We start from the raw sequence: 15,968 nt of genomic DNA, 5'->3' as shown, positions 1-15,968 counted from the left end.
GTTGCTCCTCTTAGCCCTTGCCTGCCTTCCTGAGCATGGTCCGCATCCCAGACCCAGCAGCTTCCCATGTGACCTGCAGCCCCCTGGGATTTATCCAGCCCTCCCTCTGTCCTGCCCAATCCCCATCTCTTTGGCGGGCAGCCTTTCTACCTCTGCAGGCCAGCCCTTCCCTGCCTCCGGGAGGTTTTCTCACTGCAGCGTTCCTGGAGGCCCTGGCAAGTCCATCTTGGGAAGCTTCACGTCTCCCCCTGCGGAGAGGGAGCTCATAAAGCTCCTGGGGGAGAAGTGGGCAGGGGTGGAGGGGTGGTGTGGGAGGCCCTGTGTACCCAACTTCTTCTTCCCTGGCCCAAATCTTCTTCTTCCCTGGCCCAGGCATCACGCCCTGGGCCAGTCCCTTAGACATGAGAAGGCCTCGGGTCTCCTTTTCCTTTCTTCCTCCCCTCCCCCACCCCCGTGCAGGAGTCAGGGAAGCAGACGTACAGACCTCAGCCTTACCTGACACTCATTTGTCCTGGACCACGGCTTTTCAGGAAGGTCCCAGGATCTCTGCCAGAGGGAGGTGGATGCTCTGGAGTATATATTTACCCTTGCTAGGGTACGGGCCCTCTGCCCAGAGGGCCATTTCTTCCTGAGCTGAAATACCCAGTTATCCCCTCTGGGAAGAAGCAGCTCTTATCTTCATAATCCCCCAAAGCCAGCATGGAGAGTGGGGATTAGGGGAGATTTAGGCAAGGGATCTGGGAAGTCTTGGGGCCAGGTTTGCTCTGGAGCCCGTCCTCATTTCTCGGACTGAGAAAGCTGGCAATGGGCCAGTGTGGGGGCTCCACTCAGGTGGGTCCTACCAGGGCGGGTCTGCAGCCGGGGGACACTGCCCCCATGCAGCATCCCATTCTAGTAATGGAGACGTGTGTCCTGTGAAGGACGAGGCTGCCAAGGAGAGGGCTGGATATGGAGACAGGCACAGAGGAGGAAGTCTGGAACATTAGTGGGCAAAGCCAGGGCAGACCCCAGGGAAGGCGGGTGTGGAATAGGGGAGGGCAATGGGCCGAGGCAGCCAGGGCGTCACCAGCTCAGCCACCCTTGATCAAGACTCAGTAGATGACCTCAGTCCCTTTCTTGACGCCCCAAGTCTAGGGCTTTGCTCCTTTTACTCAAGAACCTTTCCTGGTGGGAGCTCACACTGGTGCTCTTGGGATGGCCCTGGGAAAGACCCAGTTCTCCCCCAGCCCTCCTTTCCCCGGGAGTGTTCTTTTTCCCAGGACCCCCGACCGGGGGATCTGTGCATCAGATTCAATGGGTGCACCAATCCCAACTTCTGAAGTTTTGATTCAGTGGATTTGGGTGGGACCTGGGCATCCACCTTTTTAGAAGCTGCAGGTGTTTCTGCTAGAGATCCCCGGCCGACAACCCCTGACGGAGATGTCACTGGGATCCCAGAATCTATGCGTGCATTCATTCAGCAAGTGTTCACTGAGCTGCTGCCGTGTGCCAGGCCCTGTCTTAGCAGTTGGCTGCAGGGGTGTGTGGAGATGGAAGAATTCAGACCTGTTTTCAGGGAACTGACAGCCGGGTGGGAGGGCCAGACAAGTACATCTATAATGACAGTTCTCCATGACGCAGACTGGGAGCCAGGTTGTCCAGTGTGCTGTTGGAATACAAACCTCTCCTGTAAGTGCAGCCCTTGGTTTTGGGAAAATTTCCCAGAGCAGGTGATCTTTGAGCTGAGTCTTGAAGGGGGAGTAAGAGTTGTCTGGGGCAGGCAGGGTGTTGTTGGTAGGAAAATGCAGAAAGGTACTCGCCCATCAGCTAGGAGAGCATGGCTTGCGTCAGGAGTGGAAGAAATGCCGGAAAGGGGACTGGAGAACTAGCAGATCGCAGATCATGCTTTGGAGTCTGGGCTTGATTGGCAAGATAAACGCGGTCAGTTGATCTGATGTCTGCTACTGTGGCTGGATGTCACAGTTGGTTTGGAAAAGGTAGAGACTGGAGAGGGGGAAGGGGAGGTAGGGTTGGGGGGAGGGGGTCACTGCCGGAGCTGTGCTGTCTGGGCCCGGAAGGGCCACATTCCAGGGTTTTGGATGAAACCACTCCTGGGCCCTGTGAAACAGCAGTACAGCAGTTGAGTAAACAGGCCAGAATTCAGGGCAGTGGTCAGGCTAGAGGTAAACTTCAGGAATTGTAAGCTTGGTGGTGATGAGCAACTACTCCATGATGGTGGCTGAGGTTGCCCTGGAAACTTATATGAATTTGTTGAGATGCCTTAGGGTGGGCTGTGGGGTTAGATGGACAGGAAAGAAAAGCCAGTCAGAGAAGGAGAAAACAGGAGCGAAACCCAGGAATGGGGCTGTCAATAAGAAGAGGCCAGGCTGGGGTCACACAGGACAACGTGGGTGGTCCCCAGTGTTGCCCAGGACCACCCCCATCCGTGCCCCGTTCCACCACCCTCGGTGACGTGACAGTCGTCCCTTTCCTGGGAGCAGCTGTCTTTTGTCTGAGATTGTGTCCTTCCCGATGCTGGAGCATCCTCCCTTCTGTGAAATGGTGGAAACAGAAGATCGTGGGTTTTTTTCTTAATGCTTTTACTAGGAACAATGAAGAGACAGCGTCTCTTTGTTAGTTATCCTCTCCCTGCTTAAAAACACACTATGTTTCGGCCTGTGAAATATAAAGACGGCAGCAGAGGTAGAGGGGAGGTGAGGGGCCAGATCGGTGCGAGGGGTGGGGAGATGCTGATGGCCTTGGAAGGTGGGTTAGGAAACCCTGAGTAGAGAGAGTTTCGGGTCTGTTTCTGTTTTAAACTTGGCCTTGAGGAGTAGGGGATTTTTAACGTGGTGGAGATTTGAGCCAACACCCTGAGGGCTGGGACTAGTGGAGGAAGAGGAGGGAGGATTCAGGGGGAAGGGATGAGGGAAGGCCACTCCAGGCAGTGACTGGGGTGGGGGGGGGGGGTGCCCAGAGAGATGCTGAGGGCCTTCTGCTTCCCTCCCAGGGCGAGCCACCCTTGGCCCTGGGCCTGTCCACCCGGAAGGCCCTCAGCATCCTGAAGGAGCAGCTCGAGGCGGTGCTGGAAGGACACCTGAAGGAACGGAAGAAATGTCTCACGTGGAAGGTGAAGGAAGCTTTTTCACAGGGAGCCCAGAGCCTGAGTGGGATGGCGGAGAGGCGTGGGAGGCCCGTGACTCTCCCGGTGACCCTGGGCTGCCTCGCAGACTCATGTCCTGGGTGCACTTGGCGCAGGAGCCCAGGAGGAGACCGAGGCAGCCCTGGGGGTGGAGGGGGGCGGGCAGGGGGGAGCGGCCAGTCGGTCGGAGGGCTGGGGCAGGATCAAGCAGCTGTGGAAGGTGGCCAGATTCCAGTAGGATGCTGCGTCCCGGCTCCTTCCCCGGGCCCTCGCTCCCCGCCGCCCTTCCTCACCTCCTCACCTCCTCACCTCCTCAGGAGATGTGGAGGAGCAGCTTCCTGCACCACAGTAACCGCTGCTCCTGCTTCCACTGGCCGGGGGCCTCGCTCATGCTGCTGGCGGTGCTGCTGCTGCTGGGCTGCCACGGGGGCCAGCCGGCGGGCAGGTGAGCTCCCTCCCTCCTCCGAGCCGCCCCACCCCTGCCTCAGGTTCAGCATGTCTGCCCCCCACCCCACCCCCAAGTCCGGGTTGTTAGGAATCCTCAGTCCCTTGGCTGGCTGCTGTCAGCACCAGAACCAGACACGCTTTCCAGAAGGGGCCGGGGCGGGGCGCCCCTCTCCCTGCTAGAACCCCCTTCACTCCTTCCTGCCAGCCACGGGGCCGAGCTGGTGAGCGCCTCGGCGCTGTGCCTCCTGCTCCTTCTCAACCTCATCCTCATCGGGCGGCAAGATCGGCTGAAGCGCAGGGAGGTAGAGCGGAGGCTCCGAGGGATCATTGACCAAATCCAAGGTGAGGCCAAGGGTCAGGCGTGCCGGGCGGGAAAGAGTGCCCTGTGATGCGTCGGAGCCCTGTGAGCTTTTCTCCCGAGTCCCAGCCAGGAGCCCGGCACACGGGTGGTCAGCATTCTGGCGGCTGTTGGCGTCAAGAGAGTGAGAAGGCTCACCTGCCCTCTTTTGAGCAGGACAGTGATAGCCAGGGACAGCTAGGCGCATGCAGGTGGTGGCCTGGGCACGGCACGCAGGCTTGCTAACGGTGGGAGACTAACAGAGAAGACCCTCTCTTGGCAGGAGAACAGTGAGATTTTTCCCTTCCACGTCTGTCTTGTCCAGTGGTACTGGGCCAGGGCAGGTGGGAAGATGGGCCGGAGAAGTCTAAGACCTGCAAGAATCAGGGGTGGGGGCCCGGAGCCGGGAGCCCCAAATGGAGCAGCCCTGATCCTAAAGAAGGGAGTTGCTCAGTCAGATTTCTGCTTGTCCTTTCATTCAGGTAGTGGTTACGCCCCAGCTATGGATCAGGGGTGGTAGGTTCTTCTGAGAGACGGTGGTTCCCACTTCCCAAGGGCATGTGGTCTTGTAAGAGAAACACCTGTCGTCCGAGACCTTTCTCTAACTGTACTGGGCAGCAGACATTTGAATGCTAAATGAGGGGATGCCTGGGTGGCTCAGTTGGTTGAGTGTCTGACTCTTGATTTTGGCTGAGGTCATGATCCCAGGGTCATGGGATCGAGTCCCATGTCGAGCTCTGTGCCGAGCATGGAGACTGGTTAAGATTCTCTTCCTGTCTCCCTCTGCCCCTCTCCCCCACTTGCATTCTCTATCTAAAATTAAAAAAATTTTTTTAAATTATTATAAATAAATAAATAAATAAATAAATAAATAAATGCTAAGTGAGAAGACGTTGCTTCATTCTGAAATGACCAATGAGTTGCAGCCATGTGCCAGGGACAGGAAGTGACTGAGAAAGATGGGCCCTGCCCTCCGAGAGCTTAGTCTCTTGCTCAGGAAGCATCCATGGCTCCCTGTTGCTCATCAAAGCATCCCAGAAACTCTGGCCCAGGCTCCAACCTTCCTCTCCAGCCTCTTCTCCTGCTACTCACCCTCACGTGAAAAGTACTCCCCAGTCCTAAAACCACTGCGGACTTCCCTGCTTCTGTGCCTCCATCCTGCTGTCCTGCCTGCCCTGCTCCTCCCTCACTCGGCTCTAACTGAAGTTCTTGCCCCTCCTTCAGGACCCACCCTTTTGCCCTGAAGCCACCTCTGATCACATCAGCTCCTCTGTGCTCCCTGCAGCACTGGGATCTTTCCTAACACTCTGAGCACATGCTTGCCTTGCTTTGGTGTTATCTGCCCACATGCATCTCTCTTTTCGGTTATGGCTCCTCAAGGGCAGGGACTGTGTCTTCTTTAATCTTTGCACCCCTCAAAGCCCTCGGCCATGGTTGTGAAATGTCTTTGAATGGAACGGGGCTACAAAGAAGAAGAGCTTCAGGTGTTCAGAGGCCTTGGCGGTGCCTGGGCTGGAGCGATGGGAAAGGCTTCACAGGGGAGGTGACCTTGGGCGAGTCGGAGTGAATGGTGTGGGTTGCGGCAAACCTTCTGGGAAAGGAAGGAGAAAGAAGGCCGCGCTCCATGGTGTGTGCTGCTGGGTGGCTGGGGTGTGGGGCTGTGGGTGAGGTGCTTTTCCTCTTTCCATTCTCGTCAGATGCGCTCAGGGATGGCAAGGAGATCAAGTGGCCGGATGCCATGTACCCAGACCTCCACATGCCCTTTGCACCATCCTGGTCCCTGCACTGGGCGTACAGAGATGGACATCTGGTCAACCTGCCAGTTAGCCTGTTGGTGGAAGGAGACATCATAGCTCTGAGGCCCGGCCAGGAATCGTTCGCCTCTCTGAGGGGGATCAAGGTAGCTCAGGACTTTTCTCCTCCCCTGGAAATGCCGTGGGAGCATCCACAGGCAATGGTGGGAGGGCCCCAGGGCTTAATCCTGAAGCTTCCTGGCCAGCTCACGGGCTTCTTGGCAAGGGCTCTTAGGAGAACAGAGAAGGGCTAGAATATTTTTCTCCTTCTTGGCCTGTTCTTTCTTTTCTCTGCCCCTTAAGCTTGTGGGAATCCAGTTCCACAGCTGCCCCCAACCCTCCGCCCCACAGCTGACTCTTTGCTAACTGATGGTCCCTAACCCAATGAACTGCTTCCATTTAGCTGGAATTGTCAAGGAAGGGTGGCTTCCGAATGAACCTGTTAATTGCCCTCAACCTCCTCCCCCTTCCTCCCTGGCAGGATGATGAACACATTGTCTTAGAGCCCGGAGACCTGTTTCCCCCTTTCTCTCCACCCCCTTCCCCCAGGGGAGAAGTGAAGAAAGGGCCACAGAACCCCCAGCAGCACCGACTCTTCCGCGTCCTTGAGACCCCTGTGATTGACAACATCAGGTAGGGTTGCTGCCCTGCCTTCCTTCTGTCCCCTGACTTCTCCTCGTCCCTAGTGGCTCTGTTAGCTGGGGGCAGGGGGTGGGTGACGAGGAGCCTTGTTTACGCTGAGGTTCCCTTAGGGCAGGCACCTCTATGGGGTCTTTTCTTTAGTGTCTCATGAGCATTCCTAGACTGGGTGATTGTTCCTCTCCCCCCTGTTGGAACTCTGAGGGGACGGCTCTGGAGGCTGCCCCAGACCCCTCTCTTGGGGGGCGGGGGACTTGGTGGGGGCCAGGGAATAGGAGAGATTGCCTGACTCAGTGATGCCCCGTAAAGGTGCATGTTTCTGGCCTCTTCCTGAGAGTTTGCACAACTGTAGGGTCACCCCTTTCTGCAGGTGGTGCCTGGACATGGCCCTGTCCCGCCCAGTCACTGCTCTGGACAACGAGCGGTTCACGGTGCAGTCGGTGATGTTGCACTACGCTGTGCCTGTGGTCCTGGTGCGTGAGGCGGGCCGCGCGGGGCAGGGGAGAGGGCCAAGGAAAAGGGGGAGCCTCAGGGCCAGATTCAGGTGAGCGTGAGTGAAGACAGGGATCCCAGCGTGAGCTGGCCAGTGCTGGGGTTGGGGGCGTGTGAGTGGGCAGAGGAAAGGGAACCTTAGAGCCCGAGTGTCTCTCTGGGTGGCGGGGGCTAAGGCTGCACCTCTCCTGTGCCCCAAAGGCCGGCTTCCTCATCACCAACGCCCTGCGCTTTATGCTGAATGCCCCTGGGGTCACGTCCTGGCAGTACACCCTCCTCCAGCTACAGGTAACCCCCACCGTATCCCGACTGTCGTGCTTTGCACTTTCTGTGGCGCCTGGGTCCCCTCACGGCGCCCTGACTGTTCCTTCCTCTCTGTGGCCCCAGGGTCCCTCAGGCTTCAAACTTAAGAATGCCTGCTTTCCTTCTTCTCTTCTTGCCCTGGACAGCTGTCCCTTTCTACTCAGGGAATGGCTTCAGGGCCGGGGAAGCCCTTCCCTCCCTCCCTCCTTCCAGGCCAGCAGCTCCTTGGGAGCCTTCAGTGTGGTTCGCGCTTTCCCAGGTGAACGGCGTCCTGCCCGTCCTCCCCCTGCTCTTTCCAGCCCTCTGGGTTCTGGCGACCGCCTGTGGAGAAGCCCGCGTCCTGGCTCAGATGAGCAAGGCCTCTCCCAGCTCCTTGGTAGGTTGTTCCAAGGCATCTGGGGGACAGTGCGAAAAGAATACAAACCAGGAGCAAAAAGCGGGTGCCCAGCGAATGGGTGCAGACTGTGGGCCCGGCATGTGGGCAGGACTTGGGCAGCTCTCCAGGCCAGGCCTGGGAGAGGCCGGTGAGCGTCTGTCCTGGCGCTCAGCAGACAGGGGATTCGGGGACTGCCCGGGTGTCCTTTACCAACGGCGTTGGGAGCCTTGCTGGCGTGGGGCCCCCCACCTTCCAGCTCGGAGGCCTGTGTGAGGGTGGCCCCCTGAGCCGGCTCCCTCTTCTCTGCGCAGCTGGCCAAGTTCTCGGAGGACACTCTCAGCAGCTATACAGAAGCCGTCTCCTCTCAGGTATGCTCACCTGGGACACCTTTGGTCCCAGGCCTCCGTAGGCACCGACCTGAGCTCCCTCAAGCTGGCCCCTTGTGGAACCCTGGGGCTCCCCTGCCTTGTGGCCATTGAGTCTCCTGTCTCATGAGGGCAGTGCGCTTTGCCCAGACAAATGCCTCTCCAACCCCAACTTCCTGGCATCCCTGCACTGTTTCCTCTGTTGGCCCCAGAGGCTATCTCTAGGGAAATAATGCTGGACTTTGCCTCTTCCGCCAGGAAATGCTACGCTGCATTTGGGGTCACTTCCTGCGGGTGATCCAGGGGACGTCGCCGACGCTGAGCCATAGTTCCAGCCTGTTGCACAGCTTGGGCTCTGTCACGGTGAGGCTGGGCCCCGTGGGAGGACCCCGCCTCAGCTGGCCTGCCGCCTGGCTATGTGTGGGGTGCCTTTCTGCCACTTACGTGGACCCTGGCAAGTTGGGGAATGCCAAGCCTCCTTCCCGATTCCTGTCTCTCCCTGCAGGTCCTATGCTGTGTGGACAAACAGGGGATCCTGTCGTGGCCAAACCCCAGCCCGGAGACCGTGTTGTTCTTCAGTGGGAAGGTGGAGCCCCCACACAGCAGCCACGAGGACCTAACAGATGACCTGTCCACCCGCTCCTTCTGCCACCCCGAGGTAGAGGAGGAGGTATGGCCGGCTCCCGGGGACCCAGCTCTGGGCCCGGCCGGTGGCCTCGGGGAGGGTGAGGCTAAGAGGGAGAAGGACGGCTCGAGCACCATTAGGATCTGCTGGGCAGTTGAGGCGGAGCCCCCACAGCCAGCAGCGAAGGGACATAACCGCCCTGCCTCCTTGGTCCGTGGCAGCTGTTGGGACCCCAGTCCGAGGCCTGTGCTCCTTGTTCTCTTCAGCCCCACGAACGAGATGCCCTCCTGGCTGGCTCCCTGAACACTTCCCTGCACCTTTCCAATGAGCAGGAACGCGGTGACTGGCCCGGTGACGGTCCCAAGCCCCCTGAATTCTACTCTCACCACAAAGCACACGGCCGCAGCAAACACCCATCCGGCTCCAATGTGAGCTTCAGCAGGGACACAGAGGGTGGTGAAGAAGAGCCTGGCAAGGTGAGAGGAAGCTGGAGAGCAGCCGTGGGGTGTCCCGGCCTCCCTGCCGAAGAGGCTATGGGGCGCAGATGTCACGGCCTCCGTTCCCAGGCCACCAGGCTTGGCCAGGCAGGGCCGCCTCCCAAGGCCTCACCTGGGACCCTTCCGGGAAGTAGGCCCTTTCTCCCTTTCTGGATTTCGCAGATGGTAATTGGTCGGGGCGAGGCCCTTTCTCCTAGTTACCACCTTCTAGAGACAGAAAGCTGGCGGCTTCCTCTAAAATATTTCCACCCGCCTGAAAGAGATCCTTCATTGTTCCCTCCCTGGCCTGGGTACTGCCATCGTTGGGGATAGCTACTAGAAGCAGCTGAAGGCCAGCAAGGGCAGGGAGAGGGTGTCGGGGAGGGATGCACAGAGCGTGAGCACGAGCCCTCCAGTCTGACGCTGTCCTCTCCCCTCCACGTTTTCCTTGAGGCCCAGCCCGGGCTGGAGGGCGAGCCGTACGAAGCGGAGGACTTCGTGTGTGACTACCACCTGGAGATGCTGAGCCTGTCGCAGGACCAGCAGAACCCCTCCTGCATCCAGTTCGATGACTCCAACTGGCAGCTGCACCTTACCTCCCTGAAGCCCCTGGGTCTCAACGTGCTGCTGAACTTGTGTAACGCCAGCGTCACGGAGCGGCTGTGCCGGTTCTCAGACCACCTGTGCAACATCGCCCTGCAGGAGAGCCACAGCGCCGTCCTGCCCGTGCACGTACCCTGGGGCCTCTGCGAGCTGGCCCGCCTCATAGGTACGCTGGCCGCCGCTTCCGAACCTGCTGGTGCCCCGTGGCCGCATGGAGAGCGCCGTCAGCCCTCTTAGCTTCTTTTTTTTTTTTTTTTTTTACTGTTTATTTATTTTGAGAGAGAGAATGCAAGCAGGGGAGGAGCAGAGAGAGGGAGAGAGAATCCCAAGCAAGCTCCGTGCTGTCAGCACAGAGCCTGATGTGGGGCTCGAGCTCATGAACTGTGAAATCATGACCTGAGCCAAAATCGAGTCGGACGCTCAACCAACTGAGCCAGCCAGCGCCCCAGCCCTCTTAGGCTCTGACCACCCCCTTTAACCAGGCACCGTTCGGCAGTGCTTCCTCATCTCGTCTGGGAAAGTAACCAACAGAGGGATGAGCAGGGGACAGGAAGCAGCGCAGCCTGACTGGGCTTGTCTCCGTGCCAGGGAGGGCGGTGCAGGTGCTTCCTCCCGGACACTCTGAGTTGCTATCCCTCCCCCTGCAGGCTTCACTCCTGGGGCCAAGGAGCTCTTCAAACAGGAAAACCACCTTGCACTCTACCGCCTCCCCAGTGCCGAGATGGTGAAGGAAACCTCGCTGGGAAGGCTCTCCTGTGTCACCAAGCGGCGCCCCCCTCTCAGCCACATGATCAGCCTCTTCATCAAGGACACCACCACCAGTGAGCCTTCCAGGCTTGGCCAGCATCAGGCCAGACCTCCTTGGAGCTTGGCAGGGCGGAGCTTCTTTTAGGCATCCCTCTTTAGGGGCAGCCCGGGCAGATGAGCTCTAGATAACGTCCCGAGTCTTCTTTGCACGTGGCAGGGATTGGATTTGGGGACTGGGGCTGGGATGGTGTGGCCACAGGGGCCGGGACTGTTTGAAGGACGGGCGGCCTAGTGTCTGCATCACAAGCCCGGCACCTCCCACACAAGCCTGGGGCATTGTGTGGAGACCCCCAAGGTCTCCTTAGCACCCTTCTCGAGGATGGGAGGGTGTTCCCTGAGTGAGTGAGCCGGGAGGAGGGCAGCGGTGGCTTGGGGCACTCACGGCTCGGCCTCTTCCTCCCTGCCTCAGGTACAGAACAGATGCTGTCCCATGGCACGGCGGACGTGGTCTTAGAGGCCTGCACAGACTTCTGGGACGGGGCCGACATCTACCCTCTTTCGGGTTCTGACAGGTGGGTGAGGAGGCACACGCCAGTGCTGGTCGCAGACCGCCCTGCCATCCGCCTTCCCGCCGGCCCACGGGCAGGGGGGCATCTCAGGACTGCTCGCCTCACTCCTGCCCTGCTTCCCTGGCAGAAAGAAAGTGCTGGATTTCTACCAGCGAGCCTGCTTGTCTGGCTACTGCTCTGCCTTTGCCTACAAGCCCATGAGCTGCGCCCTGTCCTCTCAACTCAACGGCAAGTGCATTGAGCTGGTGCAGGCGCCTGGCCAAAGCAGCATCTTCACCATGTGCGAGCTGCCCAGCACTGTCCCCATCAAGCTCAGCACCCGCCGCAACAGCTGGAGCTCTGACGGTACCGTGCACGTCCGTCCCTGTGGGGGCCCCGAGTGGGGAGGGCTTCCGGAGGGCCGTGGAGTCCATCATAGCAGAGGGGACAGTGGGCGCAGCATCAAGGTGGCACTCACCGCCTGGTGATGTGGGCCAGTCCCTTAGCCTTCTCGTGGATAGGTAGGTGCTTGCTCTGGTCTCCTCTCCTCACAGGTTTCTTGTGACACTCCGGTGGGATACTGGATAGCAAAGGGCTTTCTTTGAAAGTCATAAAATAGCAGTATTTATAGAACATTGGCCTTACTTGAACCAGACAAAAGGCCAGGTCACAACCCTGCTGAAACAGAGGGACTCAGAGCCACCCTGCCCCTCCCCACTCCACCAAACAGACAGACTCACAGGGGTCTTATGACCCAAAAGACCATGAATTGAGGCCATTGCTGAGAGTGAGGGCAGCCCCCTAGCCTTGGACCAGGGCTGGACTCTATCGTTACTCCTGAGGATTGTCACCTGACTGATGAGTACCTCTCGTTGTCTTTTCTCCTGTGTCCGTTGGCTCCTTTGTATGTCTTGGCTGTGTGTGTGCATGGCTGTGTGTGGTCCCCCGGGGCCCACGTGCTCATTGACTTGGGTGTGGCATCTGTGTGTGTGGCCTGGGCCGCCTCCTGGAATCTGCTGGTTCCTGGGTGTTCCTGGCCGGGCTCTGTGCCTTGTGCCTACCTGAAGAAGGGATCGGGGAGGTGCTGGAGAAGGAAGACTGTATGCAGGCCCTGAGCGGCCAGATCTTCATGGGCATGGTGTCCTCCCAGTACCAGGCCCGGCTGGACATCGTGCGCCTCATCGACGGGCTGGTCAATGCCTGCATCCGCTTCGTCTACTTCTCTTTGGAGGATGAGCTCAAAAGCAAGGTGGGGAGAGCCACCCCTCTCTGCTGCCCCTGATGCTTTCTCCCATGGGCTTGTGGGCCCATCTGTTCGTGGCCATCTGCCTTTTGCAGGTGTTTGCAGAAAAGATGGGCCTGGAGACAGGTTGGAACTGCCACATCTCTCTCACGCCCAATGGGGACATGCCTGGCTCTGAGATCCCCCCCTCCAGCCCTAGCCATGCTGGCTCCCTGCATGATGACCTGAATCAGGGTAAGGGCGAAGTTTTGTAGTGGGGACGAGGTGGGTGTGGGCACTTCTCTCCTGGGAGCTACAGCTAGAAAGAGCCTCCGTAGATCCTTCCTGATAAGTACATTCCCTTGGAAAATGGCTCTCGTCTCCCCGTGGTAACAACAGTTGACAGCGAAGGAGAGGAGACCCAGATGCAGGAAGTTCTCTGCCGTCTTCAGGGCAAGGAAAGGCCCCCAGAAAGGCTGACTCCAAGGTGAAGGACAGGCTTTCATCTCCACAGTGTCCCGAGACGATGCAGAAGGGCTCCTTCTGATGGAGGAGGAGGGTCACTCTGACCTCATTAGCTTCCAGCCGACAGACAGTGACCTCCCCAGCTTCCTGGAGGACTGCAACCGGGTATGATGGCAGGGTCTGTGCCCCTTCACCCCCAGAGGTAGCTGAATCGCTGGCCCCGAGAAGGGGGGCAGGAAGGGACGGGCCATTCTCCCCAATCCTGAGGCTCCTGGCATCTCTGCTCTCTCCAGGCCAAGCTGCCCCGAGGCATCCACCAGGTGCGTCCCCACCTGCAGAACATTGACAACGTGCCCCTGCTAGTGCCCCTGTTCACCGACTGTACCCCCGAGAGTGAGTACCATAGAGGAATCTGGGCTGGACGAGCTGGGGAATCCAGGGGGCTGGAGCTGTGGGTGTGCCCTTTCTAGGGAGTCAGAAGTGACAATCGTTCCATGATATTCATCCTCCTGGGGGTAGGATTGTCCCCAAGAGGGGCCTGCTTCCCCTGTCTCCTGCTCTCCTGCCCCGTGGGTCTCTTCCCAGAGCCTCACACAGGGCTCCGCCTACCTGACTCTTGTGCCCCCTGACTGCACCCCACCCCAGCCATGTGTGAGATGATCAAGATCATGCAGGAATATGGGGAGGTGACCTGCTGCCTGGGCAGCTCTGCCAACCTCAGGAACAGTTGCCTTTTCCTCCAGAGCGACATCAGGTCAGGATGACATCCTAGAGCGGGGGCTTACACGGGCTGGGGCATGTTCCACGGCTGATCTTGCCCTAATTGGGACCGAGGGACCTGGACATGGTGGAAAGAGAGGGAGCAGGTGCTTGCCTAGTCCTAAGGGCGATGGGATGGGGTCTTTGCGGAGTGTCGCTGAGGGGTATGCTTTCCCCCTGCGCCGAGCAGCATCGCCCTGGATCCCCTGTACCCATCCCGCTGCTCCTGGGAGACCTTTGGCTACGCCACCAGCACCAGCATGGCCCAGGCCTCGGATGGCCTTTCTCCCCTGCAGCTCTCGGGGCAGCTCAACAGCCTGCCCTGCTCCCTGACATTTCGCCAAGAAGAGACCATCAGCATCATCCGGCTCATTGAGCAGGTGGGGGCTCGGGAAGGCGGTGGGACGTGGGGCCTGCATGGGGTGGGGAATAGTGACACAGGCTCCACCTGGGCTCCCTGGGGCAGATGTACCTGCAAGAGAGCCTTTCCCGGGCACTGTTATTTGCCTCCACCCTTTCCTAGCAGGAGCATCTGGGGCATCTGGCTCTTGGCTGAGATCTGTCAGCTGTAGGCCTGGCCACAATCTGTCCCTCCCGGTCCCTAGGCTCGGCACGCCACCTATGGCATTCGCAAGTGCTTCCTCTTCCTGCTGCAATGCCAGTTGACTCTCGTGGTCATCCAGGTGAGGTGGGGCCGGCACAGGCATTGCCCCTCCCCCGCCCGCTTCCCCCGCCCAGGGCCAGTTGAGTCTGAGGTGGCAGTTCCGGGGGATGCGGCACAGCCTAGGGGCCCCTGAGCCTCTGTGAAACCCCTGGGCTTTCGGTAATGATCCCATCAGCAGAATAGTGGCCCCTGTGGCCCCGGCTCCCCTGGGCACCTCTCTGGGCACAGGGCCAGGCGGTCCTGGGGCTCCAGGCATCACACTGTTCGCTAGAATCTAATCATGCTTCCTGGGCTCTCCTGGTCCAGTTCCTGTCTTGTCTGGTTCAGCTGCCACCACTGCTGAGTACCACTGACATCCTGTGGCTATCCTGCTTTTGCTACCCTCTGCTCAGGTGAGAGTCATTCTGCCCCTCCGTGCCCAGGCAGGCAGGGTTGGGATATCCCCGAGCAGCCCCAGGAGCCCAGGTTCCGTGAGACCCGCTTAGTGCTCACGTCTCCTGGTGCAGAGGGCACTGGGGGGCTCTCTCTCCTTCGTCTTATCCCATCTGCTCAGACCTCCCCTCGCGTCCCAAAACTCCCGAAAGGCTACCCATGTGGGAATCGGGGGATAGAAGGCCACAGTCGCCACGCTTCACCAAGTCCCTGCTTTTCAGCATCTCTCTGCTGGGAAAGCCCCCGCATAGCTCCGTCATGTCTATGGCCACGGGGAAGAACCTTCAGTCCATTCCTAGGAAGGTGAGCCACGTGGAGCCCTGTGAGCCTGGGCCTTTCCTGAGGGACGGGTGCGTGGAGGGGACGGGGCCTCGGGGGAGAGGTAGGGGCCTCCATCAGGACTTCCGCCAACCGCAGGGGAGGTGGCGGTGTGGAGCCGGGAAGCGTCCTCCGCGCCTGGGCCTGCCCGTGTCCTGGAGGGCCCGCCGCGCCTGGTGCCGGAGGGGCCGCTGCCATGGGGGTGACCGGCCTCCCTCTTCTCTGCAGACCCAGCACTACTTCCTGCTCTGCTTCTCGCTCAAATTCAGCCTCACCGTCAGCTCGTGCCTCATCTGCTTTGGCTTCACGCTGCAGAGCTTCTGTGACAGCTCCCGGGCCCGCAACCTCACCAACTGCTCCTCCATCATGCTGGGCAGGTGGGTCCTGACCCCACCCCCCCCTCGCCCGCCCCCTGCGCACTTTCCCGGGGCCCAGAGGGGGCTGAGTCCACCCCTTGCTTTGGCAGTCATGCCGACACAGCTCCAGCCTGGTTTGACGACTTTGCCAACGGGCTGCTGACGGCCCAGAAGCTCACGGCGGCCCTGACCGTCCTGCACACGGGTGAGAGGCTCCCAGGGAGGGGGCCAGTGGCGGCCGGTGGGGCACCCCGGGGGCAAGGCCTCGGCCGGTGGGAAGTCTAACACCGCCCGCTGGCCCTGTTTTCTCCAGTCTTCATTTCTATCACCCACGTGCATCGCACCAAGCCCCTGTGGAGAAAGAGCCCCTTGACAAACCTCTGGTGGGCCGTGACGGTGCCCGTGGTGTGAGTATCTCCGGGCGGAGGTGGGGGAGGGGCAGGGGACTTTGGCAGAGACTAGGGGGCTCGAAGGCAGGAGCTGAGCCAGAGGTTGAGTGCTGTCCCCCTTGAGCTACTCATACTGGGAAAAGCAGGGCGGGAGGCAAGAAGAGGCAGGTTCATGCAGGGCTGTCACTTCCCCCCTGCAGCCTGCTGGGGCAGGTGGGCCAGACGGCAGTGGACCTACAGCTGTGGACGCACAGGGACAGCCGTGTCCACTTTGGCCTGGAGGACGTGCCTCTGCTGACATGGCTCCTGGGCTGCCTCTCCCTGGTCCTTGTGGTGGTCACCAACGAGATCGTGAAGCTGCATGAGATTCGGTGAGCTGCCAACTGGGCACTCCCTCCAGGGTCAGGCGCGTTCCCCAAGCCTGTCACCTCCCAGGCACTTGCCCGCTGCCTGGACTTCCATCCTTCTCTGGGGTCCTACCCTGTTCCCGG

At 59.8% G+C, this 15,968-nt stretch overlaps 1 protein-coding gene across 12 annotated transcripts in view; it reads left to right on the top strand.

Annotated features, from left to right (window-relative positions):
* The window catches only part of TMEM94 (transmembrane protein 94), a 33,613-nt gene that overhangs the window by 16,383 nt on the left and 1,262 nt on the right, over nucleotides 1–15,968 (top strand). For 5 of the 12 annotated variants that reach the window (XM_019466233.2, XM_053893432.1, XM_053893441.1 and 2 more), the window contains 29 exons: nucleotides 2,990–3,109; nucleotides 3,439–3,566; nucleotides 3,774–3,910; nucleotides 5,603–5,805; nucleotides 6,180–6,331; nucleotides 6,708–6,810; nucleotides 7,031–7,117; nucleotides 7,392–7,508; nucleotides 7,820–7,876; nucleotides 8,132–8,236; nucleotides 8,379–8,543; nucleotides 8,765–8,974; nucleotides 9,428–9,743; nucleotides 10,225–10,398; nucleotides 10,794–10,896; nucleotides 11,021–11,238; nucleotides 11,940–12,121; nucleotides 12,211–12,349; nucleotides 12,609–12,724; nucleotides 12,853–12,952; nucleotides 13,205–13,313; nucleotides 13,509–13,698; nucleotides 13,924–14,001; nucleotides 14,289–14,374; nucleotides 14,636–14,717; nucleotides 14,961–15,109; nucleotides 15,199–15,293; nucleotides 15,402–15,495; nucleotides 15,678–15,848. In XM_019466233.2, coding sequence (XP_019321778.2) covers nucleotides 2,990–3,109; nucleotides 3,439–3,566; nucleotides 3,774–3,910; nucleotides 5,603–5,805; nucleotides 6,180–6,331; nucleotides 6,708–6,810; nucleotides 7,031–7,117; nucleotides 7,392–7,508; nucleotides 7,820–7,876; nucleotides 8,132–8,236; nucleotides 8,379–8,543; nucleotides 8,765–8,974; nucleotides 9,428–9,743; nucleotides 10,225–10,398; nucleotides 10,794–10,896; nucleotides 11,021–11,238; nucleotides 11,940–12,121; nucleotides 12,211–12,349; nucleotides 12,609–12,724; nucleotides 12,853–12,952; nucleotides 13,205–13,313; nucleotides 13,509–13,698; nucleotides 13,924–14,001; nucleotides 14,289–14,374; nucleotides 14,636–14,717; nucleotides 14,961–15,109; nucleotides 15,199–15,293; nucleotides 15,402–15,495; nucleotides 15,678–15,848 — 3,986 coding nt within the window. The remainder of the gene's footprint in view (nucleotides 1–2,989; nucleotides 3,110–3,438; nucleotides 3,567–3,773; nucleotides 3,911–5,602; nucleotides 5,806–6,179; nucleotides 6,332–6,707; nucleotides 6,811–7,030; nucleotides 7,118–7,391; nucleotides 7,509–7,819; nucleotides 7,877–8,131; nucleotides 8,237–8,378; nucleotides 8,544–8,764; nucleotides 8,975–9,427; nucleotides 9,744–10,224; nucleotides 10,399–10,793; nucleotides 10,897–11,020; nucleotides 11,239–11,939; nucleotides 12,122–12,210; nucleotides 12,350–12,608; nucleotides 12,725–12,852; nucleotides 12,953–13,204; nucleotides 13,314–13,508; nucleotides 13,699–13,923; nucleotides 14,002–14,288; nucleotides 14,375–14,635; nucleotides 14,718–14,960; nucleotides 15,110–15,198; nucleotides 15,294–15,401; nucleotides 15,496–15,677; nucleotides 15,849–15,968) is intronic. The other 7 variants (XM_053893434.1, XM_053893442.1, XM_019466234.2 and 4 more) reach the window with 5 other exon arrangements.

Source organism: Panthera pardus, unplaced genomic scaffold, assembly GCF_024362965.1.
Source record: "Panthera pardus isolate Hobbes unplaced genomic scaffold, ASM2436296v1 HiC_scaffold_3, whole genome shotgun sequence".
Taxonomy (NCBI): Eukaryota; Metazoa; Chordata; class Mammalia; order Carnivora; family Felidae; genus Panthera; species Panthera pardus.
Note: the sequence above shows the minus strand (reverse complement) of the source record. Positions and strands in the feature narration are given on the sequence as shown.